General features: G+C 44.2%; 1 protein-coding gene across 9 annotated transcripts in view; it reads left to right on the top strand.

Annotated features, from left to right (window-relative positions):
• ARHGAP39 (Rho GTPase activating protein 39) overlaps nt 1-14,786 on the top strand; it is a 154,400-nt gene that overhangs the window by 114,448 nt on the left and 25,166 nt on the right. For 8 of the 9 annotated variants that reach the window (XM_024251610.3, XM_024251609.3, XM_054519299.2 and 5 more), the window contains one exon: nt 14,489-14,572. The exons of the other annotated variant lie outside the window; for it this stretch is intronic. In XM_024251610.3, the coding sequence (XP_024107378.1) occupies nt 14,489-14,572 (84 nt within the window). The remainder of the gene's footprint in view (nt 1-14,488; nt 14,573-14,786) is intronic. 9 annotated transcript variants of the gene reach the window in all.

Below are 14,786 nucleotides of genomic sequence, written 5' to 3'. Positions count from 1 at the left end.
TTGCTTAGGATTGTCTTGGCAATGTGGGCTCTTTTTTGGTTCCATCTGAACTTTAAAGTAGTTTTTCCCAATTCTGTGAAGAAAGTCATTGGTAGCTTGATGGGGGTGGCATTGAATCTGTAAATTACCTTGGGCAGTATGGCCATTTTAATGATATTGATTCTTCCTATCCATGAGCATGGAATGTTCTTCCATTTGTTTGTGTCCTCTTATTTCGTTGTGCAGTGGTTTGTAGTTCTCCTTGAAGGGGTCCTTCACATCCCTTGTAAGTTGGATTCTTAGGTATTTTATTCTCTTTGTAGTAATTGTGAATGGTAGTTCACTCATGATTTGGCTCTCTGTTTGTCTGTTATTGGTGTATAAGAATGCTTGTGATTTTTGCACATTGATTTTGTATTCTGAGACTTTGCTGAAGTTGCTTATCAGCTTAAGGAGATTTGGGGCTGAGACAATGTGTTTTTCTAAATATACAATCATGTCATCTGCAAACAGGGACAATTTGACTTCCTCTTTTCCTAATTGAATACCCTTTATTTCTTTGTCTTGTCTGAGTACCCTGGCCAGAACTTCCAACACTATGTTGAATAGGAGTGGTGAGAGAGAGCGTCCTTGTCTTGTGCCAGTTTTCAAAGGGAATGCTTCCAGTTTTTGCCCATTCAGTATGATATTGGCTGTGGGTTTGTCATTATTTATGGCTCTTATTTTGAGATATGTCCCATCAATACCTAGTTTATTGAGAGTTTTTAGCATGAAGCGCTGTCAAATTTTGTTGAAGGCCTTTTCTGCATCTATTGAGGTAATCATGTGGTTTTTGGGTTTTGTCGATTGTTCTGTTTATGTGATGGATTACATTTGTTGATTTGCGTATGTTGAACCAGCCTTGCATCCCAGGGATGAAGCCGACTTGATCATGGTGGATAAGCTTTTTGATGTGCTGCTGGATTCAGTTTGCCAGTATTTTATCGAGGATTTTCGCATCGATGTTCACCAGGGATATTGGTCTAAAATTCTCTTTTTTTGTTGTGTCTCTGCCAGGTTTGGTATCAGGATGATGGTGGCCTCATAAAATGAGTTGGGGGGATTCCCTCTTTTTCTATTGATTAGAATAGTTTCAGAAGGAATGGTACCGGCTCCTCTCTGTACCTCTGGTAGAATTCAGCCATGAATCCATCTGGTCTTGGACTTTTTTTGGTTGGTAGGCTATTAATTATTGCCTCAATTTCAGAGCTTGTTATTGGTCTATTCAGAGATTCAACTTATTCCTGGTTTAGTCTTGGGAGGGTGTATGTGTCCAGGAATTTATCCATTTCTTCTAGATTTTCTATTTTATTTGCGTAGAGATGTTTATAGTATTCTCTGATGGTAGTTTGTATTTCTGTGGGATCGTGGTGATATCTCCTTTAACATTTTTTATTGCATCTATTTGATTATTCTCTTTTATTAGTCTTGCTAGCAGTGTACCAATTTTGTTGATCTTTTCAACCTATTTTTTTCTACCTGCTCTCTCCATTCTGAGAGTTAAAGTCTCCTCCTAGAATAGCAGAATTTGTTCATTTCTCCTTTAAAATCTGTCAATTTCCACTTCTTATGTATTGAAGCAGTGAGTTGGTTGCTCGTAAGTTTAGAATCGTTTTCCTGCCAGACTTTTCCTATTGTCGTTGCGTCTAATCCTCTTTACCCCTCACAGTCTTCTTGCCTTGAAGTCAACTTTTAGAGTTTGTGGTGCCATTGTTTGTCTTTGGTTAGAATTTGCCTCCTTTTTCCATCCAGTCTATTTCTTGTAAATGATGTATAGCTGTTTGGTTTATTTTTTAAATCTAGTCCAAACACCCGTCTTTTGTTTGGCAGGATTGTTCCAGTCATTGACGAGATTGCTGATACAACAAGAGGGTTTAGTTCATCATCTCATGTTCTGCTCTGTTTATAAGCTTTTTTTTTTTTTTTTTTTGAGACAGAGTTTCACTCTTGTCACCTGGGCTGGGGTGCAATGGCACGATCTCGGCTCAGTGGAACCTCTGCCTCCCAGGTTCAAGCAATTCTCCTGCCTCAGCCTCCTGAGTAGCTGGGATTACAGGCATGAGCCACCACACCTGGTTAATTTTTGTATTTTTAGTAGAGGCAGGGTTTCACCATGTTGGCCAGGCTGGCCTCGAACTCTTGACCTCAAGTGATCTGCCCGCCCCAGCTTCCCAAAGTGCTGGGATTACAGGCCTGAGCCACCGCACCCAGCCTCAGCATATACGCTTTTCTGTTGCCCTCTCTGTCCTCATGTTCCCCACACCCACTACTCTGTGTGTTTTTGTTAACATTTGGATGGATGTCTTCCTGCCCTTGCTCTGATGTTTCTGTCTCTTCAAGTGTGTCAACTTTATGGAAGGAAAATTGAAAGGCAATAAACCACACACATTTAAAGCATACATTTTGATAAGTCTTGGTGTGTGTACACACCCATGGCCATCACCACAATTAAGGCAGTGCACTTTCCACTGGTGCCAGAAGTCTCCTTGCCGTTCTGTTCCCCTCCCACCTGTCTCTGCACAATCACCCACATTCCTAAGGAACCATTCATCTACCTGTTTCACTATAGATTAATTTGTGTTTTGTAGAATTTTACATAAAAGGACTCAAGCAGTATGCACTCTTTTTTGTCTGTCATCTTTCACTCCATGTAATTGTTTCGACATGTTGTTACATGTATCCGTAGTTTATTCCTTTTTCACTGCTTAGTAGTATACCATTGTCTGGATGTACCGCCTTCTGATGGGCATTTGGGTTGTTTGCAGGTTTGGGCTATTACAAATAAAACTGCTATGAACATTCATGTACAAGTCTTTGTTTGGACATACATTTTTATTTCTCTCAGAAAATACCCAGGAGTATTTTGAGGCTCTGTAGTTAGGTACATAAACGTTTAGGATTATGTCGTCTTGACAAATCAATCCCTTCATCATTGACCCTCTTTGTTCCTAGAAATATTCTTTGCTCCAAAATCTACTTACATTAATATTGGCACTCCAATATTAATTTGATTCATGTTAGCATGGTATCTCTTTTTTCAACCTTTTACTTTTTACCTGTTCTTTTGTCTTTGTTATGAGTTTTCTTGTAGGCATCATATTATTAGGTCACACGTTTTTATTCAGTCTGAACATCTCTGCCTGTTTATGGAGGGATTTAGACCATTAACACAGTGTGATGATTTATATGGTTAGGGTTAGGGTTAGGGTTAGGCTTAAATCTGTCATCTTGCTGTTTGGTTTGTTGTCTCTTTTGTTCTCAATCCATTTTCCACTTTTTTTTTCCTTCTGCACTAATTGAGCATTTTTAAATTCACCTTTATCTCCTTTTGTTGGATTTTAATTATGGCTCTTTGCTATTTTTTAGTGATTGTTTTAGGGTTTATGTATTATATTAACTGACCATAGTCAACTTTCAAATGATATTATCCCACTTCATAAATGGTGTAAGAGCCTAACAGCATTTATTAGGCTCCATTTCTCTCTAATTTTGTCCTGTTGCTGTCAAGTATGTTACTTTTCTACATGTTATCAATGTCTTAATACATTGTTATCATTTGTACTTTAAACAGTCAGTTATCATTTAAAGAGATTTTAATACTAAGCAAACATTTCTACATCAGCCCACACAGTTCCTGTTTCCTGTGCTCTTGATTGCTTGTGTGGATCCAGATTTATGTCCATCTGGTGGCATTTCTTTCTGCTTCAAGGACTTCATGTAACATTTACTGAAGTGCAAGTCTGCTGGTAATGACTTCTTTTAGCTTTTGTATTTTTGAAAAAGTCTTCCATCTTTTTTTTTTTTTGAGACAGTCTCACTCTGTCGCCCAGGCTGGAGTGCAGTGGTGTGATCTCGGCTCACTGCAACCTCTGCCTGCCAGGTTCATGTGATTCTCCTGCCTTAGCTTCCCAAGTAGCTGGGACTACAGGCATGCGCCACCACACCCAGCTAACTTTTGTATTTTTTTGGTAAAGACGAGAGTTCACCATGTTGGCCAGGCTGATCTCGAACTCCTGACCTCAGGTGATCTGCCCACCTCAGCCTCCCAAGGTGCTGGGATTACAGGCATCAGCCTGTAGGGGCCAGCCCCACAGGGTTGGTGGGTTTTCTACCCATGTGCGGAGACAAGAGATTGTAGAAATAAAGACACAAGACAAAGAGATGAAAGAAAAGACAGCTGAGCCCGGGGGACCACTACCACCGAGCTGTGGAGACCGGTAGCGGCCCCGAATGCCAGGCTGCGCTGATATTTATGGGATACAAGACAAAGGGGCAGGATAAGGAGAGTGAGCCATCTCCAATGATAGGTAAGGTCACGTAGATCACGTGTCCACTGGACAGGGGTCCCTTCCCTGCCTGGCAGCCGAGGCAGAGAGAGAGAGGGAGAGAGAGAGAGACAGCTTATGCCATTATTTCTGCATATCAGAGACTTCTAGTACTTTCACTAATTTTGCTACTGCTATCTAGAAGGCAGAGCCAGGTGTACAGGATGGAACATGAAGGCAGACTAGGAGCGTGACCACTGAAGCACAGCATCACAGGGAGATGGTTAGGCCTCCAGATAACTGCGGGCGGGCCTGACTAATGTCAGACCCTCCACAAGAGGTGGAGGAGCAGAGTCTTCTCTAAACTCTCCTGGGGAAAGGGAGACTCCCTTTCCTGGTCTGCTAAATAGCGGGTGTTTTTCCTTGACACTGACGCTACTGCTAAACCATGGTCCGCTTGGCAACAGGCATCTTCCCAGACGCCGGCGTTACTGCTAGACCAAGGAGCCCTCTGGTGGCCCTGTCCAGGCATAACAGAAGGCTCGCACTCTTGTCTTCTGGTCACTCCTCACTATGTCCCCTCAGCTCCTATCTCTGTATGGCCTGGTTTTTCCTAGGTTATGATTGTAGAGCGAGGATTATTATAATATTGGAATAAAGAATAATTGCTACAAACTAATGATTAATGATATTCATATATAATCATATCTAAGATCTATATATAGTATAACTATTCTTATTTTATATATTTTATCATACTGGAACAGCTCATGCCCTCGGTCTCTTGCCTCAGCACCTGGGTGGCTTGCTGCCCACATCAGCCACCATGCCTGGCCTCATTTTCATTTTTGAAAGCTAGTTTTGCTGGGTGTAGGTTAAGATTTATTCCTTTTTGCCACTTCATTGTCTTCTGGCTTGCATCATTTCTAACAAGAAATCAGCTGTCATTCTTTGTATTTCTTTACATAATGTGTCTTTTAACTCTAGCTCCTTTCTTTTTTTTTCTTTTTTTGAGATGGAGTCTCACTATGTCACCTAGGCTGGAGCGCAGTGGCACGATCTCGGCTCACTGCAACCTCCACCTCCTGGTTTCCAGCAATTCTCCTGCCCCAGTCTCCCAAGTATCTGGGATTACAGGCACACACCACCATGCCCAGCTAATTTTGTATTTTTAGTAGAGCCGGGGTTTCACCATGTTGGCCAGGCTGGCCTCAGACTCCTGACCTCAAGTGATCTGCCCACCTTGGCCTCCCAAAGTGCTGGGATTACAGGCATGAGCTACCATACCCAGCCAATTTCATTATATTTTTTTGAGACAGGGTCTGGCTCTGTTACCCAGGCTGGAGTGGAATGGCGTGATCTCTGCTCATTGCACCCTTTGCCTCCCAGTCTCAAACCATCCTCCCACCTCAGCACCTGGGACCACAGGTGTGCACCACCACACCCAGCTTATTTTTGTATTTTTGGTAGAGATTGGGTTTTACCATGTTGCCCAGGCTGGTCTCAAACTCTTGGACTCAAGTGATCCACCTGCCTCGGCCCTCAAAGCACTGGATTTGCAGGAGTGAGCCACCACACCTGGCTCTAGCTCCTTTATTTTCTCTATTTTGCTCATTTTAAGCAATTTGCTTAAGATAGAGGTTTATGTCATTTTCTTCATGTTCCTTGTGCTGGGGTTCGTGTAGCTTCTTGGACCTCTCAGTTTATAGTCTTCATCATGTTTGAGAAATTTTCAGTCATTTTTTCTCCCAAAACAAAACTTTTTTATTTTTGAGACAGGGTCTCGCTCTGTAGCCCAGGCTGAAGTGCAATGGTGCAATCACAGATGATGGCAGCCTCAACCTCCTAGGCTCAAGCGATCCTCCCACCTCTGCTTCCTGAGTAGCTGGGACCACAAGCTTGCGCACCTCCATACCCAGCCTTTTTTTTTTTTTTTTTTGTAGAGATGGGGTCTCTCTGTGTTTTTCCCAGGCTGGTCTCAAACTCCTGGGCTCAAGCGATCCTCCCACCTCAGCCTCCCATAGTGCAACAAGTGTGAGCCACCGTGCCTGGCCTTTTCCTTAGATTGTGTTTGTGCTCACACCCCCACCGAGCACTCCAGTTATGTGTCAGGTCACTTGAAGTCATCCTGCAGCTCTCTGACTCCGTGGGATGATTTCCACTTTCTTTTCTTTTCTTTTTTAAGATGGAGTCTCACTCTGTTGCCCAGGCGGGAGTGCAGTGGCGCAATCTCGGCTCACTGCAACCTCCACCTCCTGGGTTCAAGCAATTCTCCTGCCTCAGCCTCCCAAGTGGCTGGGATTACAGGCGCCTGCCACCGCGCCTGGCTAATTTTTGTATCTTTAGTGGAGACAGGGTTTCACCATATTGCCCAAAAGTGATCCACCCGCCTTGACTTCCCACTGTGCTGGAATTACAGGCATGAACCACTGCACTCAGTCCCACTTTCTCATTTTTCTTTATTTTTCCTCTTTGTTTTTTGTAGGTTTAATTTTGGATCATTTCTATTGTTGTGCTTTCAAATTCACTAACCCTTTTTTCTTTCTAGTGGTGGGTTTGGTTTGGTTTGGTTTTGAGGCAAGGCCTTGCCATTGCCCAGTCTGGAATGCAGTGATGCAGTCTCGGCTCACTGCAGCCTCAACCTCCTGGCCCAGACAATCCTCTCAGCCTCCCAAGTAGCTGAGACTACAGGCACACATTACCACACCTGGCTAATTTATATGTATATAATTTTTTTTTTGAGGTGGAATTCGCTCTTGTTGCCCAGGCTGGAGTGCAATGGCGCAATCTCAGCTCACGGCAACCTCTGCCTCCCGGGTTCAAGCAATTTTCCTGTCTCAGCCTCCCGAGTAGCTAGGATTACATGCACATGCTTCCACGCCCGGCTAATTTTTGTGTGTTTTAGGAGAGACAGGGCTTCATCATATTAGTCAGGTTGGTCTCGAACTCCTGACCTCAGATGATCCGCCCCCGTCTCGGCCTCCCAAAGTGCTGAGATTACAGACTGAGTCACCATGCCTGGCCCCTTTTTTTTTTTTTTTTTAAGAGATCTCACTATGTTGCCCAGGCTGGTCTCAGACTCCTGGCCTCAAGTGGTCCTCCTGCCTTAGCCTCTCAAAGTGCTAGGATTATAGGCGTGAGCCTCCATGCCCAGCCCCAGTATATTTTTCATTTCAGACGTCATAATGCTTATCTCTAGAACTTTGATTGGGTTCTTTTTTGTATATTCTACGTCTCTACTTAACATGTTCAGTCATTTCTCTAGCTTTTTGAACATATGGAATACAACTTTAGTAACTTTTAATGTCTTTCTCAACTACTTTCATTTGTGTCAGTTTGGGGTTAGGTTCAACTGATTGAGTTTTCTTGTAATAGTTGCCTTTTTTTCCCCGTCTCCAAGTTATTGGTAGAGATTCAGTGCATTTTGAGGAGCAAGAACTTACATCTTGTGAGCAAAAGTTGTTGATATATGAGGGGAAGCCATCCCAGCAGAGGAAGCACCAAGTGGCACGTCCTGAGAAGGAGGAGCATTTGGTGTGCTCAGGGGACAACGGGGGCCAGTGCTGTTGCTCAGAGAAACCAAAAGGAGTTGGCATTCCTGAATATCAGAACCAATTGCAGATGTTCATCTGTTGTTATTTGTGATGACATTTTACATGCTTCATCTGCAAAAATGTCTCTTTACACAGAGAGCTACTGCCAAATACTGGTGTCAGTCCATGAGCATATGATTTGGAAGGCGTTTATCAAATTCTGCTGGATCTATATTTTGAGCTCAGAAAATATATCTGCTGCAAATTTGTGTGGGAATGGAAATCTCACTTTCTGTTTTAATTTTAGACACCATGGGAAGTAGATAAAGCAGCTTGACATTACTTATGATTCAGACATTAGTTGTCATTGAAATAACTTTACTGCAATATAAGTTTCGCACATAAGCACTGTTTGCTTTGTAATGTTAGGTTGAATTCATTAAGAAATGCTGTCAGGTCTACAACAAAAATTAATTTCCAAAGTCATTAATTGTGCATTTATTTATTTATTTATTTATTTTATTATTATTATTATTTTTAGGTACAATGTCTCGCTGTTACCCATGCTAGAATGCAGTGGTGCAGTCACAGCTCACTGCAGCCTTGAACTCCTGGGCTCCAGTGATTCTCCTCCAGAGCAGCTAGGACTATAGGCATATGCCACCATGCCCAGCTAATTTTCTTTTATTATTATTATTTTTTTTTTTTTTGTAGAGATAGGGTCTCACTGTCTTGCCAGGCTGGTCTTGAACTCCTCTCCTCAAGTGATCCTCCTAACTCAGCCCCCAAAGCACTGGGATTTTAGGGCTGAACCAGGGTGCCCAGCCCTTTTCAGTGTATAATAGTGGTTGAGGGAGGTTTTTCTCATGCAGAGAATTTTAGTCTTGGCCCAGAGTTTTCTAAAAAATGACAATAAAACTTTGCCACTGCTAAGCTGTTGAACTTTGTGTGGTCGGAAAGTGAGAATATTTATCATCGATTTCTGACAAAAATTCATGGAACTAATGATGGCTGAGTCATGAGAGTGCATGAAGTTCGTGTTGATGCCACTGTTTCCATAACTCCTAATAGATTCAAATACTTTTCACAAAGTAGCTGCTAATGAATAACACAATAAACACAGGCTTGTATTTTCACATTACCTTAACTTTTCATAAGCTTTGTAAGTTTGTCTAAGTAAGCCTTTTCTGATCCACATATATTCTTAGCATGATCAGTTGTAGTTCATCTTAGTAGATTCCACTTCAGGTCACACAAAATTAGTATTTTCACAACTTATTTGAAAATACTGTGTGTTCTAGTTGTTCCACATAGAGCAAGTGATAGAGGCTAATTCTTCGGTCACTTCAAGCTCAACATTGACTCCTTCAAACATAGCAGTACCAGTAACGTCTGTCAGCTCATCAAGAGCCAAGGAAACCACTGGGGTGCGATGGAAAGCACTGGGGTGCGATGGAAACCACCGGGGTCCGATGGAAAGCACTGGGGTGCGATGGAAAGCACTGGAGTGCGATGGAAACCACCGGGGTCCAATGGAAAGCACTGGGGTGTGATGGAAACCACTGGGGTCTGATGGAAAGCACTGGGGTGTGATGGAAAGCACTGGGGTGCAATGGAAACCACTGGGGTCTGATGGAAAGCACTGGAGTGCGATGGAAACCACTGGAGTCTGATGGAAACCACTGGGGTGTGATGGAAAGCACTGGGGTGCGATGGAAACCACTGGAGTCCGATGGAAAGCACTGGGGTGCAATGGAAACCACTGGGGTCCGATGGAAAGCACTGGGGTGCGATGGAAACCACTGGGGTCCAATGGAAAGCACTGGGTTGCGATGGAAAGCACTGGGGTGCGATGGAAAGCACTGGGGTGCGATGGAAAGCACTGGGGTCCGATGGAAAGCACTGGGGTGCGATGGAAAGCACTGGGGTGCGATGGAAAGCACTGGGGTCCGTTGGAAAGCACTGGGGTGCGATGGAAAGCACTGGGGTGCGATGGAAAGCACTGGGGTCCGATGGAAAGCACTGGGGTGCGATGGAAACCACTGGGGTCCGATGGAAAGCACTGGGGTCCGATGGAAACCACTGGGGTCCGATGGAAAGCACTGGGGTCCGATGGAAACCACTGGGGTCCGATGGAAAGCACTGGGGTCCGATGGAAACCACTGGGGTCTGATGGAAAGCACTGGGGTGCGATGGAAACCACTGGGGTCTAATGGAAAGCACTGGAGTCCGATGGAAAGCACTGGGGTCCTAGGGCTGTTGTGTTGCTCTCACTGTCCTCAACTCCTCAAGCAACTGTTCTTGCCAAAAGGCTAATAGTCTTAAGCAATTTATCATCTCTTGACACAGTTTTAGATGCCTTAATCAGCACAGTGTAAATAACTTCCCATCAGTGAACAGTTTTCCTTGCTTGGCTAACAAGTGAGCCATGTTAGAACATACGTTAGTGTAAGGGTCATTTTTATGTTTGTAAAGTAATTCTGCTGTGATGAAATACTCCACTTCAGAGTTTCTGTTTCTGTTTAAAATGTTTCTGACAATTGTGTAAGTTGAGTCTATTGTGATGAGTACTTGCTCTAGTAGTGTTGGCATCATGTTCTTTTAGCACAGCCATAGCATTACTGCCTCGGGAACATGATATCCATCTAATTCAATAACAGAATAACCCACACTCGCTGGTCCTCAAGAGCATGACATCGAAGGCCCACTTGCAGGACCTCAGTCATCTTTTGGTGACAAGTCAGAAACAGCAGGAGGAATTCGCTGATACAGATACAGCAATCTTATAGATGTCTTTGCCTATATGGTTTTCCATCTAGGCATATTCCATTTTCTAGCTTTTTGTTCTGTACCATAATTATGTGTTTGAAGATATTGACCACCAGCCAGCTTTAACATTTGCCATTTGTATTTTTATTTTGTTTTGTTTTTTTGAGACAGTCTCGTTCTGTTGCCCAGGCTGGAATGCAATAGCAAGATCCCAGCTCACTGCAACCTCTGCCTCCTGGGTTCAAGTGATTCTCCTGCCTCAGCCTACCAAGTAGCTGGGATTACAGCCGTATGCCACCACACCCGGCTACTTATTGTATTTTTAGTAGAGATGGGGTTTCACCATGTTGGCCAGGCTGGTCTCAAACTCCTGACCTCAAGTGATCCACCTACCTTGGCCTCCCAAAGTGCTGGAATTACAGGCGTGAGTCACTGTGCCCAGCAAGTTTGCCATTTGTTTATACAACTGATTTTAAAACATTTTTTAAATGACCTTTTTATGTGAGAAGCAATGTACATTAGTCATAGAAGATATGTATAATTACATAAAAGAAAATAAACACTTGTAATAGATATTAGTGCTGTCTACCACAGGCCAAGCACACAAAATTCAAAGTGCTCCATAATCTGGAACTTTCTGAGTGTCAACATGAAACCACAAGTGGAAACTTCCACATCTGACCTCATGTGATAGGTTGCAATTAAAACACAGTCAAAACTTTGTTTCATGCACAGAATTATTAAACATATTATATAAAATTGCCTTCAGGCTATGTGGATAAGGTATATATGAAACATAAATGAATTTTGTATTTAGACTTGGGTCCTACTCCCAAGATACCTCATTATGTGTATGTATATGTAGATATTCCAAAATCCTAAAAGATCCAAAATCCAAAACTCTTCGGATCCCAAGCATTTTAGATAAGGGACCATCAACCTGCCTTAATTTTCTGGCATATATCCTTGAGGTTTTTAAAATATTTTACCACAACCGTATTTCAGCAGCCACGTCATATTTCTTAGTAAGAGCAATGTGCTTACCTAGTCCCTGTCGTCAGACACACGATTGGTCTCCAGCCTACTTGCTATGTACAAAAATTTTAATCCCTGTCTCCTGAATTCTTGTATATGTTTGGGTCAATACTTGGGCTTTCTGTTGCATTCCAGAATCCATCCGTCTACTAGTACCACACTGCTTTAATTATGTAGCTTTTTTTTTTTTTTTTTGAGACAAAGTCACTCTGTCACCCAGGCTGGAGTGCAGTTGCACGATCTCAGCTCACTGCAAGCTCCGCCTCCCGGGTTCAAACGATTCTCCTGATACCGTGACCACAGGCATGTGTCACCCTTCCGGCTAGTTTTTGGGGTTTGTTTGAGACAGAGTCTCACTCTGTCGCCCAGGCTGGAGTGCAGTAGCACGATCTTGGCTCACTGCAAGCTCCGCCTCCCAGGTTCAAACGATTCTCCTGATACTGTGACCACAGGTCACAGTACCGGCTAGTTTTTGGGTTTTTTTGTTGTTTTTTTGGGTTTTTTTGAGACAGAGTCTCGCTGTGTCACCCAGGCTGGAGTGTAGTGGTGCAATCTCGGCTCACTGCAAGCTCCGCCTCCCGGGTTCACGCCATTCTCCTGCCTCAGCCTCCCGAGTAGCTGGGACTACAGGTGCGCACCACCACACCTGGCTAATTTTTTATGTTTTTAGTAGAGACGGGATTTCACCGTATTGGCCAGGCTGGTCTCGAACTCTTGACCTTGTGATCCGCCCACCTTGGCCTCCCAAAGTGCTGGGATTACAGCGTGAGCTACCGTGCCCGGCCCTAGTTTTTGTATTTTTAGTAGAGACGAGGTTTTGCCATGTTGGCCAGGCAGGTCTCGAACTCCTAACCTCAAGTGATCCACCCGCCTCAGCCTCCCAAAGTGCTGGGATTACAGGCATGAGCCACCGTGCCCAGCCTAATTATGTAGCTTTGTATTACTGTTTATAGCATCCTTTCTGGATTACTTCTCAGCTATTTTTATATGGGGCTTTTTGCAGGGAGCAGAGTAGGGGGTGAACATACCGAACATTCTTAAGTTCTGAAAGCACTCCCACTGAACATTTTTGTTTAGCTCCCTACTGTCGCCACTGAATGAAATGACTACTAGAATTCCAGGGCCGGGCGCGGTGGCTCACGCCTGTCATCCCAGCACTTCGGGAGGCCAAGGCAGGTGGATCACCTGATGTCAGGAGTTCGAGACTAGCCTGACCAACATGGCAAAACCCCGTCTCTAATAAAAATACAAAAATTAGCCAGGCGTGGTGGCAGGCGCCTATAGTCCCAGCTACTTGGGAGGCTGAGGCAGGAGAATTGCTTGAACCTGGGAGATGGAGTTTGCAGTGAGCCAAAATCAAGATCGCACCACTGCACTCCAGCCAGGGTGAGAGAGTGAGACTCCATCCCCCAGCCAAAAAAAAAAAGACATTAAACGTATTAACTAATTTAGAAAGAAGTCATATCTTTATATTTATTGAATTTTCCCATCCAGGAGTGTGTGTTTCTTTGTTATGTATTCAAGTCTTCCTTTGTATGTCTCAACAAGACTTTACAGTTTTATTCATATTGATACAGCACATTCCTCACTAACCTGAGCCTAGTACTTTTGTTGTTACTGTTGCTTTAATAAAGGTGAGCTTGGTTTCCAGCCAGTCACCACCACACAGCACAGCCTCTGATGGCAGGTGGTATAGTAAGTGAAGTCTCAGCACTGCTGGTAGTTTCTCATTCCATTGTTTTAATTTCTCAGGCTGACAACTGATGATCATTTTTATGTCTTCCTTTCAAATATTTGAATCTTTTGTGGTTTTTTTTTCTTGTCCAATTGCATTGCCTAGCACTTCCAAAAACTATTAAACAATGGTGGTAAGGATAAATAATTCTTGCCCTGACTTTCATGGGTATGCTTTCAGCCTATTGCCACTGAATACTATGAAGGTTCAGCCTTTGCCTCTGAATACTATGAAGGTTCAGCCTTTTGCCACTGAATACTCTGAAGGCCTTGAGTTTAATTTGGATATTCTTAATCAGATTGATAGTAAATTTTCTTCTACTTCTGGACTACTGAGAGTTGTTTTAAATCATAAATACTTATCGGTTTGATCACATACCCGTGAATATCTGTCGGGATAATCACCTACTCAGCCATTCATTTCACAGATATTTGTTATGTTCCAGGCCCTGACCTTCAGCAGTCACAGTCTCCAAGGGTATTTCTTTTTTTTTTTTGAGACGGAGTCTTGCTCTGTTGCCCAGGCTGGAGTGCAGTGGCACGATCTCAGCTCACTGCGAGCTCCGCCTCCTGGGTTCACGCCATTCTCCTGCCTCAGCCTCCCGAGTAGCTGGGACTACAGGCGCCCGCCACCACGCCTGGCTAATTTTTTGTATTTTTAGTAGAGATGGGGTTTCACCGTGTTAGCCAGGATGGTCTCGATCTCCTGACCTCGTGATCTGCCTGCCTCGGCCTCCCACAGTGCTGGGATGACAGGCGTGGCCCCCGCCCAGCCTCCAAGGCTGTTTCTAACCACGCTTCCTTCCCAGGTCATCTTCTCATGTCTGGCTGAAGCTGTGATTCTCACTGACCCCATCTCTACGCCCTTAGAACAGAAGCCCCAGCTCCAATGGTTCAAGCTTCTGAAATCCAGGTGTCCCAGCCACCCCCTGGCCTCTGGATGGGCCACAGTGGTGTGTCCCTGCTGGAAGGAGGTGGACTCAGGGCAGAAGATGAAGAATACAGCCTGTGGGCAGGAGCCAGGTTATTTCCAGGAAATTGAGGTGGCAATGCCACATTCTTAAGTCAGGGAGCGGCTGGTTATGGTAAATGATTGCATTACATTCATGTCTCTTTCATTTTACTGTGTTTCAGTTCTTCACCACCAGGAGTGTTCCTTGAGAAGGACTATGAGATTTACCGAGATTACAGTGTGGATGGCCAGCTTCTTCACTACAGGTAGAACCCATCTCTCAGGCGTGGCCATTTGCTGATGGAGGGCAGCTTCCTCAGTGAGCCAGGCTGACTGTGAGTGAGAGGTGCCTGGCGCGTAGCAGCAACACCACAGACCCAGAGCTGGAAAGGCTGTGGAGGCCACAGGGCCAGGGGCCTGGGCAGGAGCCTCTTAGAGCTGCCCCAGGCCCATTGGCAGCCCCTGTCTAGGAACTGTCTC

Source organism: Pongo abelii, chromosome 7, assembly GCF_028885655.2.
Source record: "Pongo abelii isolate AG06213 chromosome 7, NHGRI_mPonAbe1-v2.0_pri, whole genome shotgun sequence".
Lineage (NCBI taxonomy): Eukaryota > Metazoa > Chordata > Mammalia > Primates > Hominidae > Pongo > Pongo abelii.
Note: the sequence above shows the minus strand (reverse complement) of the source record. Positions and strands in the feature narration are given on the sequence as shown.